The 19,802-nt window shown below is 44.8% G+C and overlaps 1 protein-coding gene across 2 annotated transcripts in view; it reads right to left on the bottom strand.

Annotated features, from left to right (window-relative positions):
• ADGB (androglobin) overlaps window positions 1–19,802 on the bottom strand; it is an 871,677-nt gene that overhangs the window by 217,966 nt on the left and 633,909 nt on the right. For both annotated transcript variants that reach the window (XM_069235154.1, XM_069235155.1), the window contains exon 28: window positions 17,938–18,101. In XM_069235154.1, the coding sequence (XP_069091255.1) occupies window positions 17,938–18,101 (164 nt within the window). The remainder of the gene's footprint in view (window positions 1–17,937; window positions 18,102–19,802) is intronic.

Here is a 19,802-nt window from a genome sequence, read left to right as displayed (position 1 = left end):
CCCTGTAAATTGTCTTTATGCAGTTGAAATGTGTCCCTTTGAGAATATTGCATTTCTTTTAAAAGGCGGGAGGTCAATTCCATAAATCCATGTTAGCGGTGTGGGCAAGTATGTCAACAGACACTTTCCCTTAGAAGTAGGAGTGACCAGTACTGCCTATAAAAAATACAAAGAAAAGATATACGCCAGCTATCATTTAAGTAAGGCCTCCTTCTTAGAGACAAAAATGGCCAGTATTGCATATAAAACATATGCACAGAACACATAAACTTAGCATCACTTAAGTAAGGGGTTCCTGAAAACAGTGGTACTGTTAATTTATCAAGAACTTAGGGACTGATTAAGAGTATGACAGACAGGTTACTCTGTCACAAACACATCAGATTACTATGCCTGTCAAACTCTCGGTCTGCCTTAGAGATGGGCGGACAGTATGCTTTCTGTTGATCAAGCTCCTCCAGGCTCCATAAACAGAAAGCTTCCTTCAATTGCCCTACTGAGTGGGAGCTGTCAGAGAAAGGGCATTCCACCTCCCGCGATACCACCCACCCTAACTACAGTGGATAGTGTGATGTCTTTTTTGCCTATCACCTGAGGGGAAACTCCCAGAGTGGGGTGGGAGGTGGGTTATTTTTCTTTTAATACTGCGTTCTCTTCAGGTACAAACACTTTGGTGAATGGCCGCTGTTGGTTTTTTTGGCTGTTCCACAAACTTTTACAAATTTTCTATTTTTCAGAAACAAACTCCTAAAGTGTGAGTTTATTTCTGAAAAATAGAAAATTTGTAAAAGTTTGTGGAACAGCCAAAAAAAACAACAGCGGCCGTTCACCAAAGTGTTTGTACCTGAAGGGAACCGCAGTGATGGGGATTCCTTTAAAGGTACAGAGATGACCACAAGGCCGGAGGACATTTCTAAATGTGGCACAAACGGTGGTCTATCAGGTTGGCGGAGGTAAGATCCTCTGCTACCCTGATGGATGAAGTACCGTCTGCCAAAGCCCAAATCTGGATAATATTAAGAAGGTACAATTAATCAGATCAATAACTGCTTTATTTTCTCTTGGGTTTGTCAGCGATTCCACAACTAAAGGGACTTCCAAAGTCAAATGAAAAATACTAGAAGGAAAGCTGCAAAACGTATGGTGTATAATCAGATCTGAACTACTGTTAATTGATAGGGAGGTTAAGACTTGTATGTCAAAAAGTAATTATACACATATCCTGAAGCATACCTTAATCCATTTGTTCATTACTTTTATTTAAATGTTAAGGTGGAAAGGCTTCTCCTAGCTATACAATTAGGGGCATGTAAGGGTTTTGCATAGAATGATCAAGTTTGTCCATTTTGTTGAAATGCACTGTAAGATATTTCAAATATTTGTTCATATGTACTACATTGAATCATGGACAGAAAATAAACATCACACTTAATTTTAGGCATGATCATATTCATTTGGTAAAAGGAGCAGTGCTATTTTCATATGATGCAAAATCCATAAATATTTGTTCCAGTTGCTTTGCGATTATCTTTAAATGCCTTTCCTGAAGAATAATTACTTGCACTCCTGTTCATTTGAACCATAAAAGGATGGACCTATGCTTATTCAAGTAGCTAACACCATTCTTATTGCATGAAATTGCCCTGAACACTTTCTCTGTTATACCTTGCCTACCCATGCCGATCTATTCCCAGCTGACTCCCCCTCTTTTCCCAAATCTAGCCACACAAGATTGTCATCATCGCCCGGCCTTTCTCTTTTGAGCTTTGGAAAAGCTTTTAGCCTGAAGAAGCTTTTGGTGCTACTGAGTGCTTTACTCTGATTATTATTTTTTAACCTATGTGGTCCCACACCCTGTGTAACTTCACCCCCCCTATTGAATTCCCCCACAGTCTCTGTACATGAAACCCTCCCCACCTAGGGTCTCTGGTAGAACCTACCCCCTGTTCCCCCCTTGTGATCCCATCCCTACCCATCTTTCCCACCAACCCTTCCCTGGATTGTGGCGCAGTGAAATGGCGATTGAGGCAGGTTCCAGGAAGAAACAAGGTTGGAGGACACCCCAGACTTCCCAGCCATCAGCAGTTTGGACAGATCTCAAATACCTGACTCATATATCCATTGTTGCCGCCTGCCAGAATAAAAAGCTGATAGATGAAAAAAAAAGCCACATTTTACAGCTGATCAATTTGAGCAAATTTAGCCCAAAAAAGTCTTAGCTTGCTCTACTGGCTGAAAGATATGAGAGTGTCCCTTACATAGGAGTTTCAGTTTTGACTGTTGGACAATTTCTGATGGTGCCCGTAAAGGTGTCAATCATCCCCTTCAGTTCTTTGTGGCGGTGAGATGCCATGAGTGACATGTCAGAGATGTTGTCAACTATGTGACACACCCTATTTTTGATTACGCTGGATAGGATCTGTTATTTTATCTGGAAATCTCCAAAGTTAACCAAAATGGTTTGTGGATGCTGAAAATTAGGATGCTGATTTGGAGGCACACAATGTTCTCTAGAGATAGTAAGATCTGCTTCTTTAGCTATCATGCCAGGGCAAATATGATTACAACTGTCGTAATGGTGGTCCCATTCACGTGCCCTTCCAGGACACCAACAAAGTGCTGATTGGAATTGTGGGATAGATTCTCCAAATCATCATGCTTCCACTGAAGATCAGCCAGCTTGGACTGTAATTTTAAAGTTGCTGGATCTGTCTTCTGTTTAAAATCCTACAAGTATGAGACTCTGCTGTGCCTGGGACATCTGGAAATTTAAAAGCTGCATATTTGAGTTAATTTGGCCGAGTTCTTCACTTGTTTATTTATAGGTCTTTTTCTGGGATATCTTCAGCTCACAAATTTCTCCCAAGATCTGAAGCAGAAGAGTCTCCACTGAGAATGTTGACAACAGCGTTGAGACTGTCTTTGGTCTTGATGATCCAAGAGCCATATGCAAGGAAAGAGCCCAAAGTGAAGCATTTGGCCCCCGCCTTTCTTATGGATTAGATCGAGGGGATCCCTTGCAATACTAGAAGACCCAGGTTCATGACAGGGGGCTGTTTGTATGAGGGTTCCATCAATATTTCCAAAACCAACTCTTTGTTGTTGTGCGATGACTCCACCTTGCCCACTCTTTCCTGTGGCTGGTTGTTCTATTAGGTATTCATTGAGTTCTATGTGATAATGTGTTGTGTTTGGCAATTTTTTTTAGAATGCATTGGAATTGACGGGTGACTTGGTGTATAAAATCAGGTGAGTAGGTGTTTTTTTGTTGGTTTCTTATTTGTTAGGGTTTGAATATGATAGATTGGGTTGTTTTTTGTGATCGTAAATGTTGTAATGTGGTTTATTGTTTTAGACTTGATCTCCTCATAAATAGACAAGTAAAAGAAGTGAAGAAGTCAGAGGATATATGTATGGTAAGTTTTGATTAATTTTGTTAGACAACATACGTGTTTAGGATATAAGTGATGGTTTTTGATTGAGTTGTTGTGGTGTTTTAGGGACTCCCATCGTATTAGTCCTGAAGAAGACCCGCTGTGGAGCTGGGATTTGGCCCAAGATATAGAGGGGTCGAAACGTCGATGGATATATCATAGTCTGGATTGGTTTCTGCATAAGATCTTTGGAGGATTGAAGACAGTGATTTAGACTCTCTGAGGATTTGGAATGGAGTTAATGCAGCAAACAAAAAAGAACCAACTGACTGTTTTTAATGTTTTTTGTATAGGTTTTTGATTCATTGGAATATGTATTATTCTCCTTTCTATCTATCACGAGCACTTTTTCTCACACTATCTGTCCCTGGGTGTGTTGTTTTAGCAGATGGGCTGTCCATTTAGGATGAATATATTAAATTGATATTTATGTATAAGTAAATAAATGAATATATATATTTATATGAATAAATAGCTTTTTTGCTTTCACCTATGTTGTTTTATGATGTATAAATAATTTGTCATTTTCTCCCCGTTAGGGCATTGTTGTATGTAATTGGGGCTGTTGGAAGCATTGATCCTCTGCTGCTTTGATGCCTTAGATGATTTACCCGTAGCACAGGCACGCAGCGAGGTATCCTGTGACAGCCTCCTCATCATACTACATGTTTGTGTTCACCTGCTTCAAGTGCAGGGTTGTAGTACGATGCGGGATGAGCGTGACCAGGAAGGCAAGAAGACGTAGCTTGGCATCTGCAAGCCACATCCGCGATTACGCAAACAGCTTCCGCAGCCACCCGAGTTCGCTTCAGCCTAGATGGGCCAATACTGAGCCCTCTAAGCGGCATTGCACTACCAGTTGCACAGAAAGTCCTAGCCCTGTCACAGGGCACCGTCTCTTGGGGAAGGTCAGTTAAGTTATATGGCACAACATAAGAAATTAGCTCTGAATTGTACAGCATTACAGCGCTGTATCGTGGTTATGTTTCCATGTGGGAGTATAGGCTCTGCTCAGCCGTAGCCTCACAGAAATATATGTGGATTGTGTTCTAATGGTGGTGGGGATTGCTGCTACATTGCTATTTTACCACGTCTTGCTGCGTTTTACCACCTAAGCTGTGCCCCTCTTACCGCTTAAGCTTCATGCCAAGGATATCTTTGTTTCCCCCTGATGTAGTTGTTGGAGGTGTTGCTTGCAGCTCCAGGAAGTGCTACTCGCCGCTGTTTATATGAACTCTCCTGAGCTCGATACACACGGCAAGATCGCCCGTCTTCCAACTGCTGACCGGACTCACTTTCGCTCCGGGGCTCCGCCACCGCAAGTTTTCCACCCGCCATCCTGGAACACCCTCCGCCTCTCCAGAAACCTGTACTAGTCACAGGGGATGAAGGGAGCACCAGTGCCCAAATTTATATCACAGGCCTTTTGTTGCATCTGCAAATGTGGTGGTTGCGGGGGGGGAATCACTATTCTATTTACCCAAAAGTTTACAGAGAAAGTATTATGGGTGTTGAGCGAACCTAAAGCTCAATGGATTTTGGTGTAAGAGCTAATAACACAACTATCCACTGTAGGAGGCTGGCCTGGCTTGTAGTGGGTACTAGAGGTACTTACACCTTGTGCCAGGTCCAGTTATCCCTTATTAGTGTAGAAGAGGTGTTTCTAGCAGCTTAGGCTGATAGAAGGTAGCTATGGAAGAGCAGCTTAGGCTGAACTAGGAGACATGTAAAGCTCCTACTATACCACTGGTGTCATATGCACAATATCATAAGAAAACACAATACACAGATATACTAAAAATAAAGGTACCTTATTTTTATGACAATATGCCAAGAAGTATCTCAGTGAGTACCCTCAGTATCAGGATGAGAAATATACACAAGATATATGTACACAATACCAAAATTATGCAGTAATAGCAAAAGGAAGTAATGCAAGCAGTGTAAAGTTACAATAGATTGCAATAGGAGCACATAGGTAGAGGGGCAACACAAACCATATACTCCAAAAGTAGAATGCGAACCACGAATGGACCCCAAACCTATGTGAGCTTGTAGAGGGTCGCTGGGACTGTAAGAAAACAGTGAGGGTTAGAAAAATAGCCCACCCCAAGACCCTGTAAGGTAGGTGTAAAGTGCACGTACAACCCCCAGAGATCACAGAAGTCGTGATAGGGGGATTCTGCAAGGAAAACCAACACCAGCAAGGCAACAACAGTGGATTTCCGGACCTGAGTACCTGTAAGACAAGGGGACCAAGTCCAAGAGTCGCGACAGTGTCGAGAGTGGGCAGGAGCCCAGGAAATGCCAGCTGAGGGTGCAAGGAAGCTGCCACCGGATGGAAGAAGCTTGGTGTTTTGCAAGAACGAAAAAGACTAGGAACTTCCCCTTTGGAGGATGGATGTGCCTGAATTAGAATATTAGTGTTTTATACATTTATTTTTTATATATTTCACGATTATTTGTTCATTTATATTATTTAATTAAAGTTTTTTCTATTAAGAGTTTGTTCCCTTTTTCTCTTTTGTCATTATTTGATTCTGTTTAGCAGTCTTGAACCATTCCTCTGAATGACTTTAATTTATCAGCCTATATTTATCAGCACCCGCAGAAGTACCGGAACAGGCACTTAGAAGAGGAGTGAACCGGAGTCCACCCGAAGTCAGAAAAGGGAGTCCCACGACACCGGAGGACAACTCAGAAGGTTGTGCACTGCAGGTTAGAGTGTCGGGGACTCCGGCTTAGCTGTGCACAAAGGAAATCCTGGAAGAGTGCACAGGAGCCGGAGCAGCTGCAAATCACGCGGTACCCAGCAATGCAGTCTAGTGTGGGGAGGCAAGGACTTACCTCCACCAAACTTGGACTGAAGAGTCACTGGACTGTGGGAGTCACTTGGACAGAGTTGCTGAGTTCCAGGGACCACGCTCGTCGTGCTGAGAGGGGACCCAGAGGACCGGTGATGCAGTCTTTTGTTGCCTGCGGTTGCAGGGGGAAGATTCCGTCGACCCACAGGAGATTTCTTCAGAGCTCCTGGTGCAAGAAGGAGGCAGGCTACCCCCAGAGCATGTACCACCTGGAAATAGTCGAGAAAGCCGGCAGGATGAAGCGATACAAGGTTGCAGTAGTCGTCTTTGCTACTTGGTTGCAGTTTTGCAGGCGTCCTGAGCAGTCAGCGGTCGATCCTTTGGCAGAAGGTGAAGAGGGAGATGCAGAGGAACTCTGGTGAGCTCTTGCATTCGGTATCTGAAGAATTCCCCAAAGCAGAGACCCTAAATAGCCAGAAAAGGAGATTTGGCTACCTAGGAAGGAGGATAGGCTAGTAAGAAAGGTAAGAGCCTATCAGAAGGAGTATCTGACGTCACCTGCTGGCACTGGCCACTCAGAGCAGTCCAGTGTGCCAGCAACACCTCTGTTTCCAAGATGGCAGAGGTCTGGGGCACACTGGAGGAGCTCTGGACACCTCCCCTCGGAGGTGCAGGTCAGGGGAGTGGTCACTCCCCTTTCCTTTGTCCAGTTTCGTGCCAGAGCAGGGCTGGGGGATCCCTACACCGGTGTAGACTGGCTTATGCAGAGATGGGCAGCATCTGTGCCCATCAAAGCATTTCCAGAGGCTGGGGGAGGCTACTCCTCCCCAGCCATCACACCTATTTCCAAAGGGAGAGGGTGTCACACCCTCTCTCAGAGGAAATCCTTTGTTCTGCCTTCCTGGGCCAGGGCTGCCTGGACCCCAGGAGGGTATAAACCTGTCTGAGGGGTTGGCAGCAGCAGCAGCTGCAGTGGAGACCCCGGAAAGGCAGTTTGGCAGTACCCGGGTTCTGTGCTAGAGACCCGGGGGATCATGGAATTGTCTCCCCAATGCCAGAATGGCATTGGGGTGACAATTCCATGATCTTAGACATGTTACATGGCCATGTTCGGAGTTGCCATTGTGACGCTATACATAGGTAGTGACCTATGTATAGTGCACGTGTGTAATGGTGTCCTCGCACTCACAAAGTCCGGGGAATTTGCCCTGAACAATGTGGGGGCACCTTGGCTAGTGCCAGGGTGCCCTCACACTAAGTAACTTTGCACCCAACCTTCACCAGGTGAAGGTTAGACATATAGGTGACTTATAAGTTACTTAAGTGCAGTGGTAAATGGCTGTGAAATAACGTGGACGTTATTTCACTCAGGCTGCACTGGCAGGCCTGTGTAAGAATTGTCAGATCTCCCTATGGGTGGCAAAAGAAATGCTGCAGCCCATAGGGATCTCCTGGAACCCCAATACCCTGGGTACCTCAGTACCATATACTAGGGAATTATAAGGGTGTTCCAGTAAGCCAATGTAAATTGGTAAAAATGGTCACTAGCCTGTCAGTGACAATTTGGAAAGAAATGAGAGAGCATAACCACTGAGGTTCTGATTAGCAGAGCCTCAGTGAGACAGTTAGTCACTACACAGGTAACATATTCAGGCACACTTATGAGCACTGGGGCCCTGGGTTACCAGGGTCCCAGTGACACATACAACTAAAACAACATATATACAGTGAAAAATGGGGGTAACATGCCAGGCAAGATGGTACTTTCCTACATTCACCACCATCCTCCTCCTCCTCAGGCAGGTCATCAACCAGCTCATGCAACCTGCTCATACAAGGGGACGGTCATTGGTGAAATTGGTCACTAGCCTGTTAGTGACAATTTGGAAAGCAGAGAGAGCATAACCACTGAGGTTCTGGTTAGCAGAGCCTCAGTGAGACAGTTAGTCATCACACAGGGAACACATACAGGGCACATACTTATGAGCACTGGGGCCCTGCCTGGCAGGGTCCCAGTGACACATAGACTAAAACAACATATATACAGTGAAATATGGGGGTAACATGCCAGGCAAGATGGTACTTTTCTACATCCACTCCATTAGTTTCTATGGTCCCATAGAAGATGAGGTGATATCACCTCAGGAACTGTATGATCTTTTATCCCTTCTGACTGGTTTAATCTTAACTGGCGGGGACTTTAATCTCATACAAGAGACCACTCTGGATTGCTCCTGGCAGAGCAAAAACAGAACAAACGAAAATCAGCAAGGGAATTGGCACGGATGAAACGGGATCTTGCTTTGATAGATCCTTGGAGAACGGATTTCCCTACAGTGCTGGAATTTACAAGTTTTTCTAAACATTTCCATACTGCACCCCGCATTGACTACTTCTTGGTATCATACAGGTGGGGAAGAACAGGATAGGTATTCTGTCAAATACCTTTTCTGATCATTCAGCCCCATATGTAGACCTAAAAGCCAGTAGTACAGTGAAGGGGGCGACACGCTGGGTCCTGAATAGGTTTTTGCTGACCCAAGAGGTGTAGGTTCCCAGTATGCGGATGGCACTAACCGATTTCTTACAAACAAAACAGGGGTCAGTCTCAAGTTAATCTATCTGGTGGGCATTTAATGCCTTCATACAAGGCAAGTTGAATTGCCTCTACAGCCTGGCTAAATAGAGTAAGATGCGGATAAATTGTTGTGTTATAATGGGACCTAATCAGGCTAGTAGGGTCAATACCAAATCTCACACCAGGCTAATACAAGCTAGTCAAGAGTCAAAAGATGATTTTGTTTTACGTGAGGTTATTAGTCAAAAGACCTGTTTCCATAGAGTTTATGAGGAAAGTGAACATACTGGGTGCCACTTAGCGTTCAAAAACATCACAATCAAGGGATTGTTCAAGCTATATTTGATCTTAAAAACAGGGTGACAACAACAGATAGCGAGCAAATAGGTAGTCTTTTTAGAACACTGCTGATTTGTACTCCCACAGCGACTCTTCCTCACCCAACCAGGTTAATGCATTTCTTAATTCAGTTAGTCCTGTGTTGGTAAATGACCTACGGGAAAGTATTATCACCCCTATCAGACGGGTTGAGATGATAAACGCTATCAAAAGTCGACCCAATGGCAAAGCATGCTGCAGCAATGGTATATCATCTAAATTTTATAAGATCCCCAAAGACCTTACCGAAGCAGTTATAGTTAGCTTCCTGAAGAAAGACAAGCCTCCTGTGTCACCAGGCTCTTATCAGCCGAATAGTTTGTTAAACACAGACTATAAGCTCTTTGACAAAATTATGACTCTACGTCTTGCCGCTGCTGCAGCGTCAGTTGTACAAGGAGATCAAAATGGGTTGTTTGCCAGGCCGGTCTGCTTCCAGTAATACTGACTTCCTGTTGCAAGATATAGACAACTTTTCAATCTATAATGTCAAAGCTGTAATAATGATGTTGGATGCAGAAAGAGCATTCGACCAGGTCCAGTGGGATACTATGTTTACTATCCTGGCACGTTTTGGTTTCCCCTCCAAATTAATTGGGCTGCTACATAACCTATATAAAAGAGCGGATAATGGGCTACATTCCAATACATAGAGTCATGCGCCAGGGGTGTTCAATGTTGCCAGTTCTCTTTTCTCTGTTCATGGAACCCTGGCCATTGCCAGTTAGACTAGATCTCGCAATCTTGCCACCTGTAGAGGGAGTGCCAAAACTCAAACTATTTGCAGATTAGATTGTGCTCTATGCCAGGGACCACTTTAAATATCCAGGACGCTTTAACCAAAATCAAGTCCTTCTCAGATATAGAGGGCTATAAAATTAAACAAGCAAAAACCGAAACTCTGTTGTTTCATTGTCAACCAGAAATATTGTCTTCTGAAATGGAAGAAAACTATTCAGACTCTTGGCCTATTAGATATCTTGGCATCTTTGTGACATGTAACTTTGCAGCGCTCTATAAATTGACCTACATAGCCACTTTGAAATAAGAAGCTTCCATCTTGTGCCATCGTCCACCATTATCAATAGTAGGACGGGTTGTGAATATCAAAATGACTATCCTGCCTACATTCATGTTTATTTTTTCAAACATGATCACTGCTAAACAATCCTTTTGCCAAAATTGACCAAATGATACAGAAGTTTCTTTAATAAGGCAAGAAACCACGTACAAAATTGGCCATTCTTCAGCTCTCTATTGAAGATGGAGGGCTAGCGCTTCCGCATATGCACAAATACTACCCGGCTGCATGTTTTGATTGGTTAAATAGGGCAGCTACAGAAGATATTGCATCAAGTGGCTTTTAACTGCAGAAAATGTTTGCCGAGGTAGCGTCACAGCTACCAGCATTCCTTAAAATACTTAAACTGCCCAGAAAGTCTTCGTACAAGTCCCCTAACGCATTGGTCAAAACGTTTTCACCAAGTCAAGAGAGCTTTCATTTTTCCTTGACACATCTCCAGATACCTTTCAAGGATGCTAGATTAGGAGGTCTAAATTTATCGCTAAATGTTATTAAAAAATGGGCCAGGTTGGGTTATCATAGATTCCATTTTTTTTATCTGCTGGCCAAATTAAAACATGGGAACAAATACCCAAAGGGCAGGCCAATCTCTCTACAGATCTAGAATTCTGTTACCTTCAGCTCTCATACACCATCTGGCTTATTTAGTGGTAGCAAATGGGGTAAACAGGCATATCAATAAGACACAATATATGGTGCGGAAGCTCGACTTTGTTGGCTGGACTAAATTCAGTCGCATGTCCTACAAAGCCCTGTGGGGAACTAATTTTAAATGCATGTCTTTTTATTCTAAATGGGCTCTATATTACATGCCATATCACTTGCATCTAATGTGTCCTGCTGCCTCGGCTCACTGCCACAGATGTAATTATCCCTGCAGTGACTGGGCCCATATGGGCTTTCTCTGTCCCAAACTATTTGACTTTTGGAATAAATCAATTGCTTTATGAGTGATAATGTGCAGGTCTATATTAAACCAGACATTTGGGGAGCCCTGTTTGGAATCTCCCCCACTAGTGTCGAACGGATCTGAGAGAGCAACAATTCTTTTTTATCGCTGATCCTGCAGAAGTGGAAGTCTCCGAGTCCTCCTATATGTGAGACTTGGATCAGTAAAATAATCAGTTCCGGAGGCTAGAAGAAACATATGCACAGATATTGGGGGCAAGGAGAAAAGGAGTATGCATTTGGAGGCATATGGGAGGAAGAATTATTTTAGTATCTCCCAATGCATTTTTTTTTACTAAACAATGAATGCATGAATTTATAATATTTTCAAAACTTGTTTTTATCTTTTGTTGTTTCCTATTTACTACTGTGTTTAAAGCCAAGTGCTTGTATATCTGATTATCTAACAAAAAGATACATTGAAAAAAAAATATTTTTGACTTTTTAACTTAATTCAGTCAAAGAAATGTGTAATAAATCTTGATTCTAAGATTTTGAACCTAGGACCTTATTCCCACAGTTAAATGATAGTACCATATAGCACATCACACACAAGGCATGTGAATAACAGGAATCAAAAATGTGAAAGAAGGGAGTAGAGGCATAGAAATGAAAACAGCCCTAATGAACAAGTTACTTACCTTTGAGACAGTATCTAGCTGCAGATTCCTTACCTTTGAATTTCCCAGGCGTCAGACTGGATCCGGAAGAATTTTGCGTGAGCAGTACCACTGTGCACCATCAGGTGACTTTGTTCGATTTCACGTGTCATTGGCGCCGAAAGTGACATCGTGGTCACCTATATATATGTCACCTCAGCACGCGAACGTCAGTTACTTTTCACAACTTTCCACGCCAGAAGCGCAGAGCCATGAAGAGCACTGACATTGGTGTGTCCAACCTAGGGCCCTAGAAATCTGTCCGCAGGGAGGAATCGGTGGGTCTGTAAGGAATCTGCAGCTAGATGTTGTCTCTACCAGATAATTAGTTACCGAAGGTAAGTAATTTGTTCATCTGATAGACATCTAGCTGCAGATTCCTTATCTTTAAATAGATACCCAAGCAATTACAATCCAGGTGGTGGGCTATGGACAAATTTACTAAACTAGGAAGCCCCATAGGACCAACCAGGTGAAATGCCCTTCCCTGAGGAGCTGACTGTCCAGGCAGTAGTGTTTTGCAAATGTGTGCAGGGATGCCCAAGTTAAAGCCTGGTAGATATCCAGGACTGGAACTCCATGTGCCAATGCGGTGGTCGCAGCCTTTTTCCTGGGAGAATGGGCCCATTAATCCCTCAGTAGGCTGTTTCTTGGCCAGAGTGTAGCATATTTTAATACAGAGAATGACCCAGTTTGAAATGGTTTGTTTCTGTACTGCTTGACCTTTCTTTACTCCAACATGCGCCACAACGAGTTGGTCGTCCACCCAGAACTCTTTTGTGAGGTCAAGGTAGAACAACAACGCTCTTTTTGGGTCCAGAGGGAGGAGTTGATCCTCTTCTTTATGGGATGTGGAGGAGCTTAAAATGTGGGAAGGGTGACTGATTGTCCCAAATGGAATGGGGTCACCAGTTTTGGTAGGAAAAAGGCCCTAATATGAAGCACTACTTTGTTTTGAAACACAGTCAAATAGGGAGGCTTGAATTGCAAAGCCTGCAGCTCACTCACTCTCCTGGCAGATGTTATTGCCACTAGAAAGGCTGTCTTGATGGTAAGGAGCCCAAGGAGACAATTGTGCAATGGTTCAAAGGGAGTGCACATATAGTAGGTGAGAACCAGGCTAGGGCCACACTGAGGCATGATAAGGGGTGAAGGAGGAAACATATGTACATGCCCTTTGAGAAGCCTATTTACAGTACGGGACTTAAATAAAGAAGGCTGGTCAGGCAGCTGCAGAAAGGCAGACAGAACAGACAGATACCATAAGAGTACTCAGAAAAGAGCCCTACTGGGCAAGGGTAAGAATGAAGAGAAGAATGTCAGAAAGAGACGCAGAAAGATGGTTGATAGATCTTTCTGTACAATATAATACAAAGTTTTGCCATCGGAAGGTGTATACTGTCTCAGTGGATGGATGCCTGGCTGCCAAAATAACATTACAGACTTCGGGAGAAAGGTCGAACGCTATCAACTGTTGCAGCTCAATCTCCACGCAAGAAGGCAGTGAGTGACAGGGTAGGGTAGAAAACCCTCCCCTGCTGCTGCAACAGAAGATCTTCCCTAAGGGGCAGCGTCATTGGGAGATCAGTGCTCATTCTCAGACGTTCGGGATACCAGACTCTCCGTGCACAGTCTGGGGCCACAAGGATGACTTGAGCCCCGTTGTTCTTTATCTTTTTGACAACTCTGGGCAGAAGTGGTATGGGTGGAAAGGCGTACAGGAGACCTGACCTCCACTTGAGATGAAAACTGTCTCTGAGCAATAGCCACCTTGGAAACTCCAACAAGCTAAACTGCTGACATTGTGTGTTCTCTTCGGAGGCAAACCAAACTAAGACTCTCCCCGCAGCTCCAACTCGAAATGGAGGCGCCACTCATGATCCTCTAGGCATCGATGGCTGAGCTTGTCTGCCCTGGCCTTCAGAGAACCTGCCAGGTGTTGAACCACCAGGGTTATGCCCTGCTGTTCCAGTCATTTCCAGAGACGCAGGGCCTCTTGCTTGTTGCAGTACCATATTGAGTGGTGTTGTCCGTGAACACCTGCACTTTCTTACCCTTGACAGTCGGAAGAAATGCTTTCAGGGCTAGTCGGATTGCTCAGAGCTTCAGCAAATTGATGTGGAGTCCAGATTCTGCCAGAGACCACAGAGTGCTCTGATCGCCACCTCTCCCAGATGGTCGCCCCATCCCAGGAGTGACGCATCTGTCACCACTGTGAAATCTGGGGGGAAAGGAGTCTGCCTTTAACCCAATTGCAGCTTGTCAGCCATCACTGCAGATCTTTTGCAATTCCCTCTGAGATCTGGACCAAGCTGGTGAGATTCCTAGATTGCTGTCCCACTGGAACTCCAGGTGCCACTACAGCTCCTGCATGTGCCACCTGGCATGATTCACCAGCAGGATGCAGGAGGCCATGAGGCCCAGCTGCCTCAGAGTCATTCTCATCGAAATCCAGGACAGAGACTGAAACATCTGTTTCATAACCTGTATATCCTGGACTCGCTACTTGGGAAGATAAGCCCAAAACTGCACTGTGCATGGAACAACTCCGATAAAAGGAAGCATCTGAGAGGGAGTCAGATGTGACTTTGGTACGTTTATAGTGTACCCCAGTGAATGCAGGAGGTCTGCCGTAATATAAAGATGAGAGTGGAGAGCCTGGGATGAGCTTGCTTTTAATAGCCAGTCGACGTGATAGGGAAAGACTGGTACCCCTGATTTCCACTGATTAGCTGCGACCACCGCCATCACCTTGGTGAACACCCCAGGGGGGCTGGTAAGGCCAAAAGGGAGAGCAGTGAATTGAAAGTGCTTGTGGCCTACTTTGAACCACAGGTAATTCCTGTAGGCAGGCAGGATGGGAATGCGGAAATATGCATCCCACAAGTCCAAAGCCACAAACCAGTCTCCTTGGTCTAGGGCAGACAAGACCTGAGCCAAAGTAAGCATCTTGAATTTCTTCTTCTTCAGCGAGAGATTGACAGTTCGGAGGTCTAAAAGAGGTCAAAGACCCTTGTTTTTTAGGAATCAGAAAGTAGCAGGAATAATAACTACTGCTTGCTTCTGATATCAGAACCATCTCTGTGGCTCCCTTGTCCAAGAGAGCTGTAACTTCCTCTCGCAATAAGGACAAATGATCCTTCAAAATTCGTCCTTGTGCTGGCAGTATAGGGGAGGGAAGGATTTGAAGGGGAGGGAGTAGTCTCTTTGAATGATTTGCTGACCCACCTGTCCAATGTAATGGACTGCCACTGAGGAAGATGGTTATGTATTCTCCCACCAACTGCACAGCCATAGGAGACTAGAAGGGCTTAGAGGGTGCAGCTGGTGGGGGATTGGTGGTGGACGATTTCGGGCTACCTTATCCACGGGGTCGGAATGTATCGCATCCATGTCCACTCAAAGCTTGGGGAGCTTGTGAAGGACGGTGGCTGGCATAGGATTGGCATGGTGCCACACCCACTCTGTAGCCACAAAAGGGGCAGGAGGCAGGCAAAGGATGTAGGGTCACTGAGAGACCTAAGGATGTGGTTGTAGCCCGCTAGTCCATAAAGCACTTCAGCACCGAGTCTGCCTTCTCTCCGAAGAGATGTGTCCCATCGAAGGGCATGTCCATGAAGTTGGCCTGGACATCCCCTGAAAAGCCAGATGTTCTTTATCAGGCATGGCATCTTAGAGCCACGGTCGACGAAACCGCTCTGCCTAGGGAGACTGTCATGTCTAATCTACACCTGATGGTGAACTTCGCTGCATCTCTCTCGTCCTTAACCGCTTGGGAGAGGATAACCCGGGCCTCCTCCAGAACCTGTGGCAGCACTTGTACAACCGTATCCCATAATGTGGGGGAATAATGGCCCAAAAGACACCAACTGCAATGCTAGGCCGATGGAAGAAAACAAATTCTTTCCAAAGGTGTCCAGCCTTTTTGATTCAGTGTCTGGGGGAGTGACGGTTAACGCATAATGGGAAATTGAGGCTTGGACTACCAATAGCTCAGGGTTGGGATGTTGGGTGAGGAAACTGTGGTCACCTGGGACAGGGCGATGGTGGCGGCAATTGTCCTGTTCACAGGAGCCCCTGTGCTGGGCTTAGACCAGGTTCCCTGAAGGACATCCGTCAGTGCTCACTGAAGGAGAGCAAGGGTTCTGATGAGAAAGCCCCAGGCTGAAGCACTTCTGTCAAGAGGTTAGTCTAGGCTGCCACGGAGGGAAGTTCGAGGTCGAAGACCTCTGCTGCGCTCTTCACCACCATTGCATCTGATGCTTCCTCCTCCATAGCCATGGTAGGGGGAGAGAGCAAGCTATTTTTTGGAGATGTGTCCAGTCCACTGGCACGACACAGTTCCTCATGCCAGCCATAGATGTTTCTTACTGGTGTTCTGAAGGATCCAGTTACCCCTCCCATTTCTCCCCTATGCCTGGCTGCTCAGAGGAATGCTCAGGAAACAACCTAGGACCAATGGGACCTGTCTGCACTGGAGTTGGCATTGATCGATGCTATTCCGAGTCATCGGAGATTTGAACAGTGGTGTAACAAAGGGCTCCATAGACCCTGTGATGTGGGATGTCCTCTGACCTCTAGGGGCCCCCCTCAGCCCAGAATCCGGGCCTGAGAGCACCTGAGTAAGACCAGAGAGGGCTCCTCCATATACTTTGCAGGGGGCCCCTCAAATTTCACTACGCCACAAGATTAGAATGGGGCTGACGCCACTGGTGGGCGCCGGCGACATCAAGAGGATCGACATTGGGGCCAGCAATGAAGAAGGTCGCATTGGCACTACTGGCACTGGATCCTTGATCGGATCCAGGAGACCCCATCAGAGCTGAGGCTGGAACTGTCGACAGGGAACATGATGGGGCCTCCTCTGAACCTGCAGGGACATAAGGAGCTCCGAAGGGACCGGCCTGATCAAATACGTGACGCACGGCCTCGTAGAATTATCTCGCCTGAGCAGGGGTCACTGTCTCCTAGAAATACGGGGAAGCGCAAAGTTCGTACTGGCAACGGCTCAAGCCTGGAACACAGATGTTCGAGGTTATGTTGTTGGCTGACGGAAGAGGAGAAGTCAAAGCACACTTTGACTTCTTACACATCTTATGGCTCTTCCCCGAGTGTCCCAATGACATGGAGTGAGATGAAGAGAACTTGGGGCTCTTGCAGTGGTCAAGGGACGACTTCTCAATCGTGACAGAGATCTCCGACGAGTCACTTTAAGTGGCATCAACTGCCAGACCGCAAGCAGCTTTATGGACTACTCTCTCAAAGCCTTCAGCGCCATGGCCCTGCACTCCAAGCACCACTTGGAGTTGTGGTTGCACTAGAGGCACCACAAACAGACCAGAAGGGGGCTATTCCAAACATGATGCAGTGACAGGTGCCACGCGGTTTAAAACCTGTCTTCCTTGAAGATATTCCTTGACACACTTTGAAAAAATATTCAACAAAACATCAAAAAAAATCTTTGAAAAAAAGCCAGAGAGTAGCTCTTTCTCCAGGTGAGCGCTAACTGGTGCGGACAGAAAAGAACTGATGTCTTTGCGCCAAGGTATATATATAGGAGACCACAATGTAATTTCTGGCGCCAACCACACTGGCACCGCTCCGCGGAACTTAACGAAGCCACCTTATGGAACGCAAGGGCACTGCTCACGCAAAAATTATTGGGATCCAGTCTGATGCCTGGGAAATTCAAAGGGAAAGAATCTGCAGCTAGAAGTCTCTATCTGACTATATACTGCATGCCACAATGGTCACATTAATGATCTCCGATAAATGTAATAAAATATCAATAGCCATTTCAACATCAACCATAATGCATCAGATGTCATCGCATGGACAAACTAGTTAAAGACTACTTTCACTGCCAAGGATCAAAACAGACCTTTGGAAACCGAAGTTTACTCTATGGGTCTAAAATTGTCATTCATAGGAACTGATCAAGACTTGCTCAGTGAAATAAGAAAGTCTCATATGCTATGTGGCTATCCCGAAAAGATGACTTAGGAATATGATATAGTTTAAATATTGTTTTATTGATATATTCAAATCTTACCTGATGATTATTTAAACCATTCTCTGAAATGACGTCTTCTGTTGCTGTTTGGCTCCCAATGGCACTTCCTTGCCTGGAGGGAGTCTTATCCCTTTTATCAATTGCAGTATTGCTGCTTCGCTTTCTTTTTGCTCCCCCTCCTGTTAATGTCTGGCTTTTCCCAGCTATAAAAACAAAAGTTTAATTTTACGTTTTCTCAAGCACAGTCACATATCTTTCCCGGCACTTTTAAGGAGGTGTCACTTTACCGTTACAAATATGGCTAAGTTTCTTCTTGACACTTTAAGGGAGTGTGAAATGCAAAGCAAAGAAAACGCTATTTCAGTGTTAAAAATAAATACAACTATAGGACTGTCATAATAATTCACATTTCCAGATTATTGTCACCAATAAAAAGAAACAAGTACACTTATTCTTAGTTCAATGTTTTATCCACATGTTTTTATGTTCATACATGTTGCTACAACATCAATTGTTCTTCACAAGAAGAGAGAGGTTCAGGGTGAAAATGTTTACACGGAAGCAAGTTAAATGCTCTTAACCTATCCATAAATCCTCTGCCTAGAGACTGCCTGAATCCGACTCCTACCTGTCACCAAACTCTCAGAACATCAATCAACAGTCATGAATAGACTAGTGAAGGCGAGCAGGTCAAGGTGGAGAATGTAATGTTGGCATCCTTTTAACTTGGTTTTGTGTGTTGGTTTATACAACTCTAAAGTTTCACTACTTCAGGGACAAAACGTTGAAGCTAGTAGGTGTGTTTCAATATGATCAGTCAGGAGGCAGTCTGGTGATAGGCTGCACCTATTGGTCCTTATTTACAACATCATCTACATAGCTGAAGAGAGGCCTCCATTCTTCTCTAACTATAGCTAACTGCCAGGCTTATGTCCAGCTTCAAAAGCCACAAAAATCTGTGCCTCTGCCGCACCCACTCTTCTACAGGTTCTCACAAATATATCTACATTAGAGAAGGTAATGTCCCTAGCAGAAGTAATAGTCAACGTAAATGCAGTATTACAATATCGTTATTTCATGGCACATTTGTGCACAGGTTTTAAAAGGGACCATTCTCAGTATGGATTAAAACTGCAAAGCAGAAACTAGTCAATGAATTGCGGAAACACTCTCATGAGACTTGAAAGAACGTATTAAACATTAGGCTTAACAACAAATTAGACTGATCTGTGACTTGTGTTCAATGCACACAGTGATGTCTTCAGAGACTGATCCAATTGATCGAGTGTCTTGGTTGGGTAGGTAACCTGCTTACTGCAATTTATGTCACCATTTTGCCACGTGCTGTCTGGCATTTATTTGTATTAGCCATCTACACACAATGCCGTTATATTGGGGGTCTGGGGGAAGGAGAGAAAAACTTTAGGTACACGTTTGTGCTTTCCCTTATAGACTCATTAAATATACAAAAGGCAATCGTGACCGTATGGGTTCTGAAGTGTGAGAACCCCTCTTCCTACTGTATAGGAAGATGACCCAGTAGAGGACGTGCCTATAGTCCCAGTCTCAATTTACAGGACCTGGAGGGTATATTATAAAAATTGAGGGCATGGCCTCACACCCGCCCCACCTCCCGGGTGTCATGCTTCATCATTGGCCATCCTGTGCTCAGAGTCAGTCTCACTGAAGCCAAAGAAAGGGGCTAAAATATCGGTATCATAGCCTGAATATCCTGAACTTGCAGCTCGGGAGGATAAGCTTGAAACTACAGTGTCCTGAACATTTGTGATGAAAGGGAGTGTCTGAGATGGGATCAAGTGTGACTTTGGCACATTGCTAGTGAATCCCAGTGAGTGCAGGAGGTTCTCCGTAGTTTGGAGGTGGGAGACGACTGCCTGGGACGA

Source organism: Pleurodeles waltl, chromosome 5 (genome assembly GCF_031143425.1).
Source record: "Pleurodeles waltl isolate 20211129_DDA chromosome 5, aPleWal1.hap1.20221129, whole genome shotgun sequence".
Taxonomy (NCBI): Eukaryota; Metazoa; Chordata; class Amphibia; order Caudata; family Salamandridae; genus Pleurodeles; species Pleurodeles waltl.
The sequence above is the reverse complement of the archived record's forward strand: the minus strand, read 5'-3'. Positions and strand labels throughout refer to the sequence as shown.